This window comes from Prionailurus viverrinus, chromosome C1 (assembly GCF_022837055.1).
Source record: "Prionailurus viverrinus isolate Anna chromosome C1, UM_Priviv_1.0, whole genome shotgun sequence".
Taxonomy (NCBI): domain Eukaryota; kingdom Metazoa; phylum Chordata; class Mammalia; order Carnivora; family Felidae; genus Prionailurus; species Prionailurus viverrinus.
Genome location: NC_062568.1, coordinates 28911646 through 28930373, shown reverse-complemented (window position 1 = coordinate 28930373; position 18728 = coordinate 28911646). Strand labels below are relative to the sequence as shown.

Here is an 18728-nt window from a genome sequence, read left to right as displayed (position 1 = left end):
TACTCACCATCATTTTATTAAGGTGAAAGTTGCCTTCATAGTATAATCCAAACTGGGTAACTACCACACCATTCCCTTGACATACGTCATCTTGCCACATTCCCATATACTTTTCCCCCCTGTACAGAAATAGAAAAGAAATGAAAATGAAAAACTGATGGTAAGGATGAAATGGAAAAACAATTATAACATGGGAGTTGCCAGAAAAAAAAAAAGAAATGAGGTTTATCATATAAAAACTCTCATTCTGAGGCACCTGGGTGGCTCAGTCAGTTGAACATCTGACTCTTGATTTCAGCTTAGGTCATGATCCTAAGGTCATGAAATCGAGCCCCATGTTGGGCTCCACGCTGAGCATGGAGCCTGCTTAAGATTTGTATTCATATTCTCTCTCTCTCTCTCTCTCTCTCTCTCTCTCTCTCTCTCCCCCCCCTTCCCTCCCTCCCTTCCTCCCTCTCCCCTGAGCAATCTCTCCCAAAAAAAAACAAAAAGGAAGTCTCATTCTTCACATACTCAAACTCAGAGAAATCTTACTAATCTCCACTATAAAAGCAAAGTATAAACTGTTAAATAATCATGGAGTTTAGTAATAACATCTAAATTTTAAAATCCCACATTATGAAAATGACATGAAGGGGGAAAAACGTATCTATTAAGTCCAAATGCAAATCAGACTAAATCAAATATGGAGGCAAAAGAACTACATTCATCCTCAAGGTTTAGTTAACTGAATTTAAGCTTGATTCCTAGGTTATTGGCATAACAAGTCCCTGACCTAACAGACCTAAGCAAAAAGATGTTTAGATACCATTCTACGACCCAAAAAGGGAATTTCCACTCGTCTCCTTGACCTTTTACTCCTATTATGTCTGACTGTTTTAAAGGTTTTTCTTTTTATAACAGTCAAAAATTTGGTAACTTCTAAGACACTAAAAGCTTCATATGTGTGGAGCTTTAAGGAAAATGGTACCAATGTTAATTTTGAATGATCTTGATCTTGTAAAGAAGTAATCCACTATTTGGTTCATAAGCAAATGGATAAAATAATGCCTGCCAACTGTGTCTTATTAAGAATTTTCTCAATACTGTCCAATTAAGATGCTCAGCCTTCATAAAAACATCGCTATTGGGGCCCATGAGTGGCTCAGTCAATTAAGTGTCATGATCTCACTGTTCATCGAGCTTATTGTCAGGCTCTGCTCTGACAGTAAGGAGCCTGTTTGGGATTCTCCCTCTCTCTCTCTGCTCCTCCCCAACTCATGCAAGCTCTCTCTCAAAAGAAATAAATAAACATTTAAAAACATCGCTGTTACTGGAGAAATACAGGAACCTTATCCTCTCATACTAAACTTTGAGATTAGAAGGAGAATACTATACCTAGTGATATCATCAAAGACACCATATCCTGCTTTCTTATCCATTACCCATTGGCCAATGAACATACTGGGAGAAGAGGAAGTCAATTTTCCACTCCGTAGGAGACCATGACCATGACGCATGTTATCTTGAAAACAGCCTTCAAACACTTCACCAGAGGCATAACTGTGGTTACAAAAAATGGATAAAGACCAAAAACACATTGAATTCTGAGGCTCATTTTTACAAAGTTCAGGAAATTTAAAAGTATACTCCTGTCCCACTGGTATCTCTATTTATTTATATGATGATTTTTCACCATTTTTTTTTTTCATGTTTGAATGACTAAGGCTAAGAAATTAAAAATATCCTGGATGGTATTCTGTGTTAACATGGGGAAAAATGTGTATTAATCTCTTATGAGAAAATGAAATAATGAGTAATCTCTGAAAGGATCATACATTTTATCCATATTAGAGTTATTTAATAAATATAAATTTATAAGAAAGACATCTAGGAGATCCTATGAGAAAGCTATGACTTCTAAGGTTTGTACTATTTTGTTGAAAATTAAATAATAAATAACCTAATATTTTCACCTTGTGATAGACAAGAAGTTACCTTTATAAGAAGACTTTTGAGGCAGTTTCAGTCAAAAAAGAGTAAATAAAATTTACTCCTTGGAAATGTTGGCTACACATACATTTAAGTTTACATGATTCTTTGAAAAAGCAACACCAGTCTAACAACCTTTCCAATGTTATTACCTATAGACTCCTTGACCACACATTTTTCCTTCTTTCCAATGGCCCACATAATGGTCTTCTTTGTTCAGTGCTTTGTTTGGGATTCTATATTCTCCATATCTGCCAAGGAGAATAAAAAACATCAGAAGATGCATTTAGGACACATTCGCCTTTTCTAGGTATGCACTTGTAAACATTTTAACAAGGAGAACAGAAAAGGGAATTACCTGTGGGGGAAAGGGGTAAGTGGGGTTTTGGTTTAAACTGTATTTATTATCTAAGCTATCTAGCAAGTCTTAGAGGAGTAGGGCATCAATCCCACTACACAGAGAGATCAAGTATTTTACCCCAACTCCAGTGAAAAACAGAAAACCTGTGTCCTAAGCCTCTGCCACTAATTAGCAACATCACCTTGGTTAAGTCCAGGTAACCAGCAACCTCACCTGTGTAAGCAGGGGGAGGGGTGGTAAATGAGTTATCTAAAGTCTCACATTCTAAAATTCCATTAAAAGGAAATTAAAAGACATCATAAAAATTTATATCATCATATACACAAAAATCATCTACCCAATTTATATAATAACCTTTTTTATATAGTAAAATAAATTACTTCTCTAACATGATACAAAATACTTCACTGCTGTAAGTTTATCATGCAATTATTTTTAGTGTTAGAAAACACAACAAGCTGATACAAAAATAATGTCATTTGAGTACCATTAGTATATCATCTAGAAGATTTCTCCTTTAGCACATCACAGAAATTAAAGATGATTTAAAACTACTGAAAGGAAAATTTTTCTATATCCTTTGTGTAAGGGGGGCACTATTATCTCAACAGTTCACCATCAATATTACCCCAGGTACTCAGTCTTCACCACTGGGAAATGGACAGAAAATAGTCCCATTTTAACACACAGAAAGAAAGGCTGTGTCACTTGAGGTCACAAGGCTATCAAGGTAAATGATTCACTCCAGGTAAACCAAGGCTGCATCCTAGATTCCCAGCCCTCTTCATGATCACACATCTGCATCATAAGCCCTAGCACACTGCATGCATTTCTAAAAAACAAAACAAAAATCTATTTGTTTTGAAAATAGTTCCCAATACATAATGATGTCATCAGTGGATGAAACTGAATTTACTCTTATGTTTTACACCATCTTCTTACCCATCTTCCAAGCCATTCCTGAACATGCCAGAATACATCTTTCCATCTGGCCACTTCAAAACCCCTCTGAAATGCATAAGCAAAAAATAATACATATCAATTAATGTTTCAGATAACCAATACTTTTTCAATCTTGAATCAGACTATCATCTTCACCCCACTCATAAATCTTGAGCATTTTCACCTGCCATGGGGCTTCCCTGAAAGCCAGCGTCCATCATAGGTTGCATCCTTTAGGCGAGGATCCTTATAGAAAGTATATTTGGCACTGCGTGAAATGGGTGGTTCCTGCCTCTGAATACTACTGCCACTTCCATAAGGTGGAAGGTCAGATGTCCCCCTCAAAGCCTGATCCACAGCTTGGCTTATAGCCCGTAGCCACTTAGTCTAGGAACAAAAAGTAAATGTGAATAACCTTAAAGCAACAACTCATCACGCACTGCCTTAAACCCTGATAGCTTTCCTTGCTGTGTCCTAATGATAAATAACTTTTTGCTCCTAGTAATTCTTAGCTCCTAAATAATTTTTCTGTCTCCTAATGCTTTTCTTAATGAGTAATGCTGACTGGCTCTTGGAATTTACTGCTGTATGTTTAAAAGTAAGTCACATTAAAAAAAAAAAAAAATCTACAGTCCTGGTTTAATGAAGACTTACCAGACATAATTACGGATCATTAGCCAAGCAAGAACAATTTTTATCTTTTCTTTCCTAGCATAAGATACAGAAGTAGTCAGGCCAAAGATAAAAACAAAGTATCATAATGGACTAACCTTTTCCTGGGGTGTTGATGAAATGAGAGTGAACTGCTCCTCAGGTGTAGTTATCTTTAAGCCATTCCTAAAATGTTCACAAGGATAAACACCAGGAGGTATGACAACCTGTCATTATAATATCACTCCTCAAATATGAAAAGCAACTTGTTTATTTTGAGAGGAGAGTCAATTAAATGTAAATGCAGTCATGCCCTAGGTTTGGTTCTTACAGCACACAGAGTTACTTTGCTCCAGGTGTTATCATGATCAGCCATGATCTTCACAGGCCGTTTAACTATCTACATGCTGGGAAGGTGAGCCTCGTTTCACAGAATGGGGAGGCCTCCTGAGCTTTTTATCATGTCTAAGGAAATAACCTTGACAGCAAAGGGAGAGAATTAGGGTGAGGGTCGGGGAAGGGGGACACACTTACACACCACCAGCTTCTTCAGAAAGTGGCTCTGCCCATAATGTGGCCAAAGGGAAAACATGATGTGTGGAGAACTGAAAGAAACAACATGGAGTCACAGCTGAGAAAACCCATATAGGCCCTGGGTGGGGGGTGGGGGGGGGGGGGAGGGGGGAGGTGTCTCTGCTACATAACCCTTTTCAAATGGTTAAGTCCACATGGGTGCACCATCTCAGCCACATGATCCCCATAACATAGCTAATGCCAGTGGGTCCTGCCATCTCTGCCACAGGACTCCACTTGGTTGATACTCATTTTCAAGCTGGAAAACTAAAAGAGCTCTCTGAAGTTTGGTCCATACCACAAATGCAAGCTAAACATTCTCTTTTATTCAATAATTTCAGCAAAATCACAGTACTTTTAACAGAAACTGATGGTATAATTAATTAATGTAACAGTTAGGAACCCAGCATACCTGAGCATGGACTAGGGCATCATTAAAGAGAATGAACCAATTCACAGAAAACCTCCCAGCATGCTGCAGAGATAGGGCTCGGTTACTGCTCTCACACAGCAGTCGACGCTCTGGCTTCCTCAAGGAATCCTGGAATTGAAGACAAATATATAAACGACCTTCAGAATTATTTTAAAATGCAAGGAAAAAATGAAAAAGACACTAATCACATTTAGGAGAATCTGTGGCTCATAGCTTAGGTTGGTGTTGGACCTGAAGTTAGATAGGATCTGAACACTTAATAAAAGTGCTCAAAGAAGATTAAGAAAAAAACAGGAACAAACAAAAGGTGAGTGTTCAGAGAGGATTCTTAGAAATGAGGGTAGATGTTTACAGCATCTATTGCTGTGGCCCTTAGACCACCCTTAGAAAAAGGCTTATTAAAGCATTATTACCATAAACAAACAAATGAGGAATGGAGAAAATTATGACAGTTGTTATGGATATGCCTGCTGTTTGCTGGGGTAATGCCAATTGGCGTGGTTTACCGTCATTTTTCCAGGAAAGGTCTTCCAGAAGCCCAGTGTGTATTCAGCTTCCTTCCTTTTCCTGCCGAGATGGAGAGCAAGAGACTCATAACAAGAACTGGAATCCTGCAGTTTCTGGTATTCTGGAGATGTCTGAAAGCCAATAATTAAGGGAAGGGAAAAAAATATATAAAACAAATGTCCACAATCTGTAGCCTTGGTGTGGGTTTAGATATGTAATATTAAATTTATGGCAGAAATCCAAATCAAGAACAGAAATGGTATACTAAAGGGAACTGAGCAGAAAGAAAATTGGTTCCAGAAAATTCTACTACACAGAGATACATATGAAACACTGGAATAACTCAAGGGGAAAGAAACAAACACTGGCAATTATCAGTGAGGAGAGCAGCAGAGTACTCATGATAGGGCAGGAATTCTCAAATGTTTTCGCCTCAGGATCTATTTTGCTTATGTGGGCTTATCTATTGATATTTACCATTATTAGAAAATAAAGTCGAGAAATAAAAATAACCTTTATTAACTCACTTCAAATATAGTAACAGTTTAAGTGAAAAAGAACTGTATTTTCCAAAACAAGAACAAAATGCTTCGTGAGAAAAGTAGCAATTGTTTTACATTTTTTCGAATCTCTTTATTATCTGGCTTAAAAGAGGAGAGCTGGATTTTCATTTCTACTACTAAATTTAATGTGTTGGCTGAAATATATGAAGAAAATCTTCCTTTATAAGGATATGTAACTGGAAAGGGAGGATTATTTTAATAGCCATTTCAATTAATAGTGGATATTCTCCTTTGAAACTAAACCAAAATTTGTTAAGTGGTTCTTAAAGAGTAGCTGCAATGTGGAACCTGAAACTACATTAATCAAACTTTCTGTACTCTATTCTCTACATAATCAAACTTCCTCTACTCTATTAAATCCACTGATCTGTGTTACACTTTGAATAGACCCTTTACCTATGCATGGTGTTTTAACATGTGGATTAGACTTCTGGAAAATAGTGTTTCACTGAGTTATGCAGACCTTCCCAATGTTGATACGTTTTATTATACAACATCAAAAGTTCCATGTTAATATTATCACCAATCTCATCAGAAAAATCTTTAAGTACTGGGAAACTGCCAAACTCAGTGACCCATACATGTTTCCCACATTGTACTTTTTGCTTCACAGTTCAGATTTTATCACTGGCAACAAATACTGTCTGTTGTTCTCCTTGAAGGAACAGGTTCATTTACTCATTTTTGAGAAAATATCTACTGAATACCCAGATCTGAATTAACAGTTATCCATCAATTGTCTTTTCAAGTTTAAAAAAAAAAAAAAAAGGCAGCTCTCAACTCAAACAATAGTAATCTTGTGTTTTTTCTGGAAAACCTCCAAACTTCAGTACCCAGAAGAGCTGCTTTGTGTACTTCCATCTCATCATACAGAATATTAAAAAGATATATACTTCTACATGTGGCAATGATGTTAATTAGACTTATTGTGGGTGATCACTTCACAGTATGTACATCTATCCAATCATTATGTTGGACACCTGAACATAACACAATGTATGTCAGTTATATCTAGCTTGACCAAGTCCCAGCTATGCCTCAATTCTCTCATCTGTAAAAAGGGGATAATGATATCTATTTCACAGGGTTGATATGGGGATAAAATGAATACACGTAACATGCTTAGTACCTGGCACATGGAATGCATTTAATAAACATTAGGTGTTATTATTTTTATCTAGAAAAGCGTACATGTATATACGATGTCTAAGGTGTACCTGAGACTTACTAAATAACAATTTGCAGTGTTCAAACGTGGCCATGTGTTTTGAAAAAATTTCCACAGATGATTTTGATTCCCAGTCCTGGTTAAGGATCACTGATACAACACAATAAGAGGATAATGGAGAAAGATAGCACCAGTATTAGCAAAGCACAGAGGAGGGATTAACTAAATCTTTTTTTTTTTTTAATTTTTTTTTTTTAATGTTTATTTTTTTGAGAGAGAGACAGAGACAGAGCATGAGCAGGGGAAGGGCAGAGAGAGAGGGAGACACAGAATCTGAAACAGGCTCCAGACTCTGAACTGTCAGCACAGAGCCTGATGTGAGGCTTGAACTCACGAACTGTGAGATCATGACCTGAGCTGAAGTCAGATGCCCAACCAACTGAGCCACCCAGGCGCCCCGGGATTAACTAATTCTTAAAAGATGGGAAGAGAAGGGAATGTGGTATAGTCAGAGAGGGCTTCATTTTCATGATAAAATGACTTTGGACCCAGGCCTTGAAAATTTCCTGTAATGAGAATGGTGGTAGTGTGTCTCGGGAAGGAAATACAAAACATGTATGTCCATGGAGCTGAACTAACATGTAGGACACAGGGGTAGTAGATAAGGCTAGAAACAAAAGAGGATATCAGATTGTTAAGCGCCTTAGATGCCAAACTGAAGAGTCTGGTTTGCTTTCAAATTTTGAAAGCCCACATTAGTTCCTGGGTCACTCTAAAGACTGAAATCTGTCCAAATAAGGAGACAGTTCTCATGATTTAAAAGATTCTAAAGTAGGGGAACCTGGATGGCTCAGTTGGTTAAGTCTGAGACTCTTGATTTTGGCTCAGGTCATAATTACATGGTTTGTGACATCAAGCCCAGCATCAGCTAACAGCACAGAGCCTGCTTGGGATTCTCTCTCCCTCTCTCTCTGCCCATACCCTGTTTGCGTTCGTTCTCTCTCTCTCTCTCTCTCTCTCTCTCTCTCTCTCTCAAAATAAATAAACTTAAAAACAAATAAAAGATTCTAAAGTAGAAGAGATCCTAGAATCATATGGCTTCTTGGAGTCCTTCAGAGAGGGAACAAAATGAAATTACACATTTTAGTACAATTTCAAAGGTGAATGTCTCAGGACCAGCTTTAACATACATCCATAACCTACAGTGGTACTAATTTCCTAGAACTCCACCCAACTAATTTTATACAGAAAGTAGACCATTTGAGAAAATCCTGTAATACTGTGATTTCTCATAGCATATGCTAAGGTAACTCGAATACCTGGCATGGAACTATCTTGAGTCCTGTCCAGGTGGTAACTCGGCTGCCTTACAGGTATGTCATTATACAGAAGGCCTTTTAAAGAGCTCTGTGTAACTCATACTTAGTATGCACTCTGACAACTATTGGGTCAGTAGCATAATTGGGTCTCAACTTTAGACACAGTTTCACAAAATGAATACAATTAATCTTGATAAGGTCCTGAGAAGAAACTAAATCCACAGCAAAGAGAACTAGATCTACCTATAGTCTAACTTTCTTCTTTCATTTTCTTAAAGAAAAATAAATTTAATTAGACACATATAAATATTAAGTTAGTGGAGTTGGAGATGCTAGGGTAGCATAAACCAAACAAGCAACTATGATCCTTGCCTCCCCAAGCATTCAAATCAGATATTTATGGGATCTTACCACTTCAAAACAAGTAGTGAGCTTTAGCAAAACTTTTGCATAATTATGAAGTCGTCTGATTGGCAGGAAAAACAGAGTATTCAGTATTTCCATCAATTGAGTGTTTTCATCATTTACTTCTGATAAATCTTGTAACAGCTCCTGGTTTTTATTTAGGAAATCACTGGAGGTAGAGAAAAAAAAAAAGAGATTTAATTAATCTTTTGGTTTGACAAATGCATGATACTGAATAGACATTTTTCACTAGATGACTACTTTTTTCAGAATGCACATTTTTAGGTGCTATGAAAGCAGAATATAAATACAATGAAATAAGACAGATATAATTAAAAGAATTTTCCTGCCTATAAAATAGAGGATTTTTGCATATAAAAAGTAGCATATGTAAGCAATAGTAACTCTATAATAGAGATGCTTAATCCCAAACTGTGACTAAGGTCTAGGAAATGAATCATGCATCCCACAGCTTCAGGGAATAATTGGAGACCAGCTGACACCATTCATTACCTGTTAATTTCCAAGCCAAAAGTCACAGCAATAAATGGCAATACTAACTGCCCTAATCAGTTGTATTAAACAGAAATCTGGAGGAAAAATAAAGCTCTTCGCTCCAACACAGCTGGCATGTAATATTAAAATACTTCTAATTTCTTTTCTTTTCCTTCACCTAATAAGAGTTTATACAAAAGAGTAATAAAAAGCTATAAGTACCAGTACTACAATTAACAGGAAGTAGTAAAGCATATTCTGTGTGAAGATTTCAATGCTGAGATCTTCAAAAGGATTTCAAACTGAAGCCAACATTTATTTTGTTTTTACATTGTTTTACATAAGTTCATTATTAAAATTTTATTGCAAATTTTAATGGTGGTCAGTAACCCACTGAGACTATGTTCATCAGACCAAAATACTTAAAAAGATGTGAAAGAAGAAAAAAAGATGTGAAAGAAGTAAGAGTTGGTGGGACAGAATAATAATTATTATCTGCCCCTTAGTAAGCAATAATTATGTGCCAGGTACTACCCTTGAGTGCTTTACAAGCATTATACTACAAAATTCTTACCTATAAGGCTTCAAACAAGACAATGCCACAAAAGACTATGAGGCAAAAATGAAACATTTTATAATCCCTTAGAGAACTATAGAAAAAAGAAATGTTTAACTCAGAAATTATGAAATATTATCTCTGAAGGGAAAATATGCAATAATTTCCAGGTACTCAAAAGTTCAATAGCAAGCACAAATTGGATCGTTTTATAGTGCAGTTAAGAGATCTGAGAGAGAGTGCCCTGGGGAACATGACCCAGATTTTTATTTACATTTGGCTTGTGTGGATGTTCCTACTTCCTCCTCCATGTTCTGCTGCTGAGATCAGCTGAGGACACTCATTTAACCCCACAGAAGTGTTCTGCTTTAACGTGCTCCTGAGAGATGGAAGCAGTACATGTTGAACACATACTCACTATGACCACATTTCTTCTGGATGCACAGTACTAGACCAGAAATGTTCCAACTCTTTTAAGTCCTATTACTTGTCAGCACTCACTCATGTACTCTTCATCACTCACTCATGCACTTGCCTATAGACCTTCCCCAAAAGAGCCTAACTATGCTCTCAGGAAACCAGAGACTGTTTAGCTTATCCTCTCTTGGGAGTTTTAATCTAATAATGGCAATACTGCTTTTCCTTTACAAGGCTAGGTTTGTAACTGTTACTCAAAAAATAAATATAGTAAAGGAAGAAACAATCCAAGTGTCCATCAACAGATGAATGGCTAAACAAAATGTGGTATATGTATATAATGGAATATCATTCGGCAATGCAATGTAATGAATTTTGGTATATGCTACAACATAGACAGACCTTGAAAACATTATGCTTAAGGAAATAAACCAGACACAGGAAGACAAATACTACATGGTATCCTACCTAGGACATCCTACCTAGGATAGGCAAACTCATAAAGAAGTAAAATAGAGGTTACCAGGAGCTGGGGGGCAGGGGAGAAGTTGTTGCTTAATGGGTACAGACAGTGTTTTTGCTGCGGTGGTTTTTAAAAGTTTTGTGTATAGTGTGGTAATTGTTTATACAACAGGAATGTTCTTGGTGCCACAGAACTATACACTTAGGAATGTTTAAAATGATAATTTTTTTTAAACCTACATGATGATCAAACCATCAGACTAGCATGAATTGAGTAGCTAGATGATAAACCAGCTTAATGACGGGAGTCTGAGTATCAATATCCAAGACCCACTAACTGCCATGTAGGCTCACCAGCTATGCTCTAGAAGTTGTTTTTTTAAAGAAATACTTTAGGGGCGCCTGGGTGGCGCAGTCGGTTAAGCGTCCGACTTCAGCCAGGTCACGATCTCACGGTCCGTGAGTTCGAGCCCCGCGTCAGGCTCTGGGCTGATGGCTCAGAGCCTGGAGCCTGTTTCCGATTCTGTGTCTCCCTCTCTCTCTGCCCCTCCCCTGTTCATGCTCTGTCTCTCTCTGTCCCAAAAATAAATAAATGTTGAAAAAAAAATAAAAAAAAAAACAACTTTAAAATAATTTAAAATACTGACTTTGTAAGTAGAAGTTGTAAAAAGATGTTATTATTGCCTTTAAATATGTAAAACCCTGGGGTTCATGAACCACAGTTTGGGAAATGCTGCCCAAATTCAGACTTCATATTTGCTTCCACAGCTTAAAGTCACCCATTGTTCATCAATTGCTTTCCACCTGTCTAGGCTCTGGCAAGAGGCTTTCATTTACATCATCTGCTTTAGCTGCTCTGACAATGAGTCAGGTCAACTCCTGAGTACTGTGAACTCAATTCTGAAATAGTAGAGGAAGGTTAATAAAAAATAAAATAAGGCAAAATAAGGCACCAGGGTCAGCAACTACCAGGGTCCCTCAAGTAGGCAAGAAAACCCCATTTTTAAACCACCACAAGTCACCTATTTTTGCATTAACTAAAATCGCTTTTCCTCAAGCATTACTATTTGCAAAAATAACCATTCCTTTTTTTTTCTTCATTTAATTATTGGTTTGACTGCAGTTATTTTCCCCTACTTTTTTGGCAAAGATTCACCATTTCACCAACACTAAAGGTTAAAAAAGCTTTTTTTTAGTCATTATAATGTACAGATTATATATGTAAAATTGGAAATTGTAACAAATGTAAACTTGTCAGTTAAAAGCCAGAAGCTCTCAGATTAAAAAAAAAAACAACAAAGCAGTAAGTCCATCAATTTACTATTTATAAGAAACACACACAAAAAAACTACAATACAATATAGGCAGGTTAAAATAGAATAGAAATTGGTGTCATTATATTAATATAAAATAAAATAGCAAGATCACAGATTTAAAAGTTACTACATAAGGTTAAAATATGACACTCTCTAACTTGTCATTAAAAAAATGAAGGCCAAATCCTTATTTTGGAAATGAATGAGCACATGACATAAGTCAAAGATATCAATGAGCACATGACATAAATCAAAGAAAAAATCACGACAGAAATTAGAAATACATTTATAATTTAATGACTATAAAAACAAAACTTTAAGATACAGCCAAAGCAACACTTGGAGGGAAATTTATGGCCTTGGATGAGTACATCAGAAAAATTAAAGGATTGGAAAATTAATGAACTAAATGCTAAACTCAAAGTTGGGAGATATTAACAGGAGAAAACAAAGAAAGAAGAAGGAAATAAAAGGCAAAAATTAACGAAAAAGAATGGAAAAACTAAAGCTTAATCTTTGGAAAGAAGATTAAAAAAAGGTAAACTATTGACAAAATCAACTAAGATAAAAAGATAAAAGGCTCAAATAAGAGGAATGAAAAACAACTACATTTATTATGGAGGTGAAATTAATCTTAAGAAATATTACGCCAATAAATTTGAAAACTTGGATGCAATGAACAATTTTCCAGAAAAGTACAAATAATTAAAGCCACAAGAAGAAATAAAGACCTGAACAGATCTAATCATGAAAGAAATTAAACTGGTAGTTTAAAAACCCCCTACAGAAATGCCCCCAAAGGGGCGCCTGGGTGGCTCAGTTGGTTAAGCATTCAACTTCGGTTCTGGTCATGATCTCACGGTTCGTGTGTTCAAGCCCTGCATCAGGCTCTGTGCTGACAGCTCAGAACCTGGAGCCTGCTTCGGAGTCTATGCCTCCCTCTTTCTCTCTCTCAAAAATAAATAAACATCAAAAAAAAAAAAAATGCCCCCATGAAAGCCATATCTTTTCATAGATGAATTCCACAAAATCTCAAAGTACAGATATTCCCTATCTCATGCAAACTATTCCAGAAAATAAAGTTCCCACACTCATTTTGTAATTGCTAGTGCAACCTTCTTACCCAAACTGAGCAAGTTCAGAAGAGAAGAAAAACCTCACATTCACATAGTTGCAAAAATTTTAAATATTAGCAAATGTCAGTAACGTACTGAAAAACTAATACAAACAGGCCACTGAATTCATCTTGAGAACTCAAGGATATTTGCCGTTAAAAAAATCAATTGCTCTTCAACTTTCAGGAATAGTGGGAGCCATTTTTTTTTTCTTAAAGAAGGGAATCTTTTAACCCTATAAATATTTACCAAAAACCTAAGGCAATCATCTTTAATGAAGAAATGCTAAAACTATCCTCTTTAAGATCAGAAATGATCTTAGGATGTTATTACTCTATTAGGATATAAAATCAAAAGCAAACATGGCAAAACATTAACGTCTATGAAATCTGGGCTGTGAGTACATATTTGATATGTTTATTATTGAAATACATGTGAATTTTTTAAACTTGCTTTTGTCTATAGGTCAACACTTGTTGAGAATCTACATAGTTCAGAATGATTAGATTCATGTAAGGTGCTTTTATATTTATTATCCAGAAACTAAACGCAGAATCTATCTGTGCAACACTTTGCGTTTTTCTCTACACCATCACATATGTTATTTGTTCCTTACCAGGGCAAAAACATTCCCTTCTTTCAGATGAAAAAAATTATGCTCAATTTGGTGAAGAGAGTTGTCTAACATCTCAGGGATAATAAGTGGTAGCACTAAAGAAGGACCCAGACCTTGTAGTTTTTTCAGTACTACACTACTTCCAATGATAATCAGGAGCTAATAATACCAGTCCTTTTAAGAGTCAGTGAAAGTCTACATTTTGATTCATTTGGTAAAATGACGAAGTCAAAGCTTTTCCCAGGCACTCAAAAACACAGAACACAATAAAATATGATCTTTGGTTGTTAGAATAATAATGGGAAGGTAAGTGTTTGCTTACATGGCAGGCTTAGCAAGGAGCTGGAATCCTCCCATAACCAGGAAATTTGTAATAGATGTGCAATACCTTGAGCAAAAGAGAAAACACACATATGTTAGCATTAAAATGTAAATTTGTTCTTCAGAATTTTCAAACAAGCAACTGGAGCAGATACTTTTTGGTATCTCACCAATAAGTTTCAGTACTTTTGTGATGTCAACATTCATGAACTGTAAAGGACTGAAAAGAAGGGCAGGTTATGTGATAATCACAATACTCAGGCAGGGGGAAAAAGCCATTTTAGTAAAAATATTACCATAAATTATAAATTTAAAATACACCTAAAATTATGCAGAAGATCCTAGAATTTGGTTGGTAGATTTTACTTTGGTAACTTAACAAACTTGAGAAAATATGATTTAAACTGTTGGATTTTAGTGAAAATTAAGTCTTCAGAAATAATAGAGAAGAAAAAAATATGTTAAAAGAGCTCGAGTGAAACTTAGAAAATGTTGGTTAAGTTTTGATCAATTGCTAGAGAATGTCTTGATATACTGTTTTGAGTTGTGTATACTTCTACCATACTCCCAGGATGGCAAAATGGAATCAACTGACTTTCAGAAAGAGGGTAAATTCCTATTAAAAACAGCCCAAAGTGGGTGCCTGCATGGCTTAGTTGGTGGAGCATCCAACCCTTGATCTCAGGTCTTGATCTCAGGGTTGTGAGCTCAAGTCCCACATTGGGCATGGAGCCTACTGGAAAAAAAAAAAAGCCCACGGTACTGTACACTTAAAAATGGTACTACTAGGGCACCTGGGTGGCTCAGTTGGTTAAGCATCTTACTTCAGCTCAGGTTTGTGAGTTCAAACTCCACATCGGGCTCTCTGCTCTGAGCACAGAGCCTGCTTCCGATCCTCTGTCTCCCTCTCTCTCTGCCCCTTTCCCGCACTCACTCTCTCTCGCTCTCAAAAATAAACATTAAAAATAAATAAAACAAAAATAAATAAAATGGTCCTGATGGTAAATTTGATGTTACATGTATTTTACCACAATTAAAAATTTTCAAAATTCATAAACAAATCAGGATTTTACTTGTCCCATCAATATGAATAAATTGTGTTAAAAAAAAAAAATAGTCCAAGGTATAAAAAAAAAAAAAAAAGCATTTCTAATTATAGGTCCTGAAGTATCAGAGAACAAAACAAAAGAAGTAAAAAAGATTATGAGATAAATAAGACAAAAAAAGAACTATACTAGTAAAAGCTGAAAGCTTCACAGAAACAAAATCTTGTTTAAAAAAGTAAATTGGTATCAAATTATGTATTTTTCATGTCTGATAGACAATGAGTTAAAAGGCTTCAACTTGGGTATTTCCTCTCAGACAATAGCTTCAAATACATTCAATTTCATTTAGAATTAAAATCACATGCATCTAATCTATCTGTATATACATGCATAAATGCGAAAGGAAATATACTAAGATTATTAATAATGGCTATTTCTGGTGATCAGATTACGGGCAACTTTAAACATCTTTTTGACTATCTTTATTTATACAGTTTTCAATAATAAACAAACTTTACTTATATTAAAAACAACTTCAACAAAACACCAATAGAACATTAACTCCTTTTCACTGGCTCTGCACTGTGGCTGCATGATCTCAGAGCTCTACACAGTGCCTGGTACTTAGTGGGTACTCAGTCGATATTTGCTAGATGGATGAGGTATTAATAAAGAATAAAATTTTCACTTCAGATCAAAGCATTAATGTTATTTTAATGCACATTAAAATAACAAATTATGCCTCACGTCATAATGTCAATATACAAATTAAGAAAAAGTGAGAAATATTTAAATTTTCAAATATATTTGGTATATTTTACTTGAAAAACATGAAAAGAACTTTGGATAACTATCCTAGATTTTATTAAGGAAATATCTTTATTTTGAAGATAGTATGGTCTTTAAATCCTCCATTTACACAACAATAAAAAACAGACATTGGAACAAGTCGATATTTACCATTAGCAGTTGTTCTTAAAATAATTGTTCTGTTACTTATTTCCTCTAATTTTAGCATAATTTACTTAAGTAAGCAACACTGTTCTCTAAAGAACCATATTTATTATAGTATATTTTATGTAAATTAAGTAGACTATCAATCATTTTGCTAAACTATAGAAGGAAATATAATTATTTTTAAGACTGTTTCCTCTTAAAGAAAACTAAAATTTTAGCAATGCAGAACTATAGTTGGTTTAAGATTAAAATACTGCTTTGCAATTTCTATTACCTTATATCACTGTCCCTAATCTAGTCTCTTCTGATTAAGGAGCTGTTCTCCTTGGCAGAATAACCCTGCAGAGATTGAACATGACACGGGACTGGATACTTGCTCTGTATAACTATCCAAGAAGAGACTTGCATGCTTCAGAATGACCAAACTCCTGGCTTCCTTTATCCCATGAAGGAAGCTGCTCAGTGAGGCTCCATGCTGACCAATTAGGTAACACAGCTTGCTGAACCGGCTCGCCACCTCCTGCAACAGCTGGACTGTACTTGCAGTGCCCAAATTGTCTGTAACAATATGATGATGATGACATAACCTGAAGACTCATTACCTGAATACTTTCTTATGATCAAGATTATGAATCCTCCTTTTCTAAAAATACTTAACATGTTGAGACGTACTCTCAACTGTGGAACTCAAATAATCAGTGGTAAAGAAAGCAACTTCAGAGATCATAGAATCCAGTCATTTGAAAAACTTGTTAAAAATATATTCACAGGGATTCTATAGATTCTGACTCAGTAGACCAAGGTTAAGATCCCAGGATGGATATATTCAGAAGAAAAGCTGTCCAGGGTATTTTGAAGACCAGCCAAATTTGAGAACCACTGAGCAAATCCAACTCTCCTCTCATTCTGAAGAGAAGTAATCTGAAGCCAAGAAAGGGGAAGTGAATTATCCAATTTCACACAACTGGAAAGTAACAGCTAGGAATCAAACTCACTTTTGTAGTTATATCTTGGTTAATATTTTCAACTTTTTGTACGGACTTCTGCTCTATTGCTCCTGGGACAAGCCCAACACTTCAGTGCAGAGAGGTCAATCCCCCAATCAGACTGACCAGATTGCTCTGAACTTTATACAGGGCACCAGGAGATTATTTGCTTTTTCCCAGTCCAAAGTTCCTAGTTTCCAGGACATCTCTCTAAGCACTGAGGCTGATGAGCAGACAAGGGAAAAACAATAAAGAAATCAGGAATCAGGACAAGGACAAGGATGATTTCACTTTTCTTTTAGAGCAATCCAGGAAGCTTCCAGCTTAGATTGCTGCTTTTCCCCTGCCAAACTCCTGGGATATTAGGCCCACCCACTGGAGAAGAATTTATAGAACAAGCACTCTACAACACTTAAAAAGGCAAAACATATCAAAAACTAAAATAAACAAACTGGGGCGCCTGGCTGGCTCAGTTGGAAGAGCATGTCTCTATGTGAGTCGTGAGTTTGAGCCCCACACTGGGTATAGAGATTACTAAAAAATTAATAAACTCAAAAAAATAATAAAATAAAATAAACCAAAACCAAAATAAAACAAAATAAATGCAGACAGTCCCCAACTTACAAAAGGGGGCATTCTGAAAGACCATAAATTAGTTATTTGAAAAAATAGTGGTTTTCCCATTATAAAATGGGCTGACCCACACAAACCAATGTCAACCTAATGTGGAAAATCTGATGTGCTAATAAGGCAGAATTTAAGTATCACAGTTTTGACCTGAATTCTAGGTCCTCAGAGAGGGTCAAGGATTGCAGGAAAGAAAAAGAAAAGTTCCTCTCTATTTTCTATGTGCAGGGCCAAACTTATAAAAATTTTTGAAATAATGAAATTTGATCTTCAATAGCCACTCCCCCATCTCCATTTTGTATTCCTCTCTAACCTCCTAGAAACTCCCGGGATCTAGTGTACATGGACAGTAGCCCCCCCTCTAGAACTACTGTAATCCATTTCCTCTGTATTATCTCTTCATCTCCAATCCCTCCTTGTTGACGACAACTAAGAAAAGAAATCAGATTTAGCCAATTCGTAGTAATGTGGGATAAGACCCTGAACACTCTTATCCACATTTTAAGACACTACTTGTAAATCTAAATGAATCTCTACTTGGTATAATTCTAAGAACTAGAACAAAAAAAAAAAAATTAAAAATTCAGGTAGTCTAATGTAAGCTATCTTAGGACTCGTGGGGCTAGAAGTGTTGTTTAGAAGTCTAGTTCCTAGGATCAACTTTCCCAAAGCTGTTCTGCTTCTCTGCCATGAATATCCTGAAAGTGCCACATCTTACTTCCACAAGGACAAAGAGCTGTGGGAGTGGTAGAATACTTAGGGGCAGCTGGGCTACTGACAAAGTGCAAACAGTTTGTAAGTTGTTGACTGCCTGTGTACAAAAATAAGAGAATGGACAGGACACCTGGGGTGGCTCAGTTGGTTGAGTGTCTAACTCTTGGTTTTGGCTCAGGTCATGATCTCACAGTTCATGGGAACAAG

At 36.0% G+C, this 18728-nt stretch overlaps 1 protein-coding gene across 6 annotated transcripts in view; it reads right to left on the bottom strand.

The window, feature by feature from the left end:
- The window catches only part of ALS2 (alsin Rho guanine nucleotide exchange factor ALS2), a 72145-nt gene that overhangs the window by 19657 nt on the left and 33760 nt on the right, over nucleotides 1-18728 (bottom strand). For 3 of the 6 annotated variants that reach the window (XM_047870876.1, XM_047870875.1, XM_047870877.1), the window contains exons 11-23: nucleotides 16572-16752; nucleotides 14193-14258; nucleotides 10219-10323; nucleotides 8900-9062; nucleotides 5438-5569; nucleotides 4911-5039; nucleotides 4460-4530; nucleotides 4045-4111; nucleotides 3459-3661; nucleotides 3275-3340; nucleotides 2124-2222; nucleotides 1378-1542; nucleotides 8-119 (exon numbers count right to left, since the gene is read on the bottom strand). In XM_047870876.1, the coding sequence (XP_047726832.1) occupies nucleotides 8-119; nucleotides 1378-1542; nucleotides 2124-2222; nucleotides 3275-3340; nucleotides 3459-3661; nucleotides 4045-4111; nucleotides 4460-4530; nucleotides 4911-5039; nucleotides 5438-5569; nucleotides 8900-9062; nucleotides 10219-10323; nucleotides 14193-14258; nucleotides 16572-16752 (1559 nt within the window). Of the gene's footprint in view, nucleotides 1-7; nucleotides 120-1377; nucleotides 1543-2123; nucleotides 2223-3274; nucleotides 3341-3458; nucleotides 3662-4044; nucleotides 4112-4459; nucleotides 4531-4910; nucleotides 5040-5437; nucleotides 5570-8899; nucleotides 9063-10218; nucleotides 10324-14192; nucleotides 14259-16468; nucleotides 16753-18728 lie in introns of those variants that run through there. The other 3 variants (XM_047870878.1, XR_007154762.1, XR_007154763.1) reach the window with 3 other exon arrangements.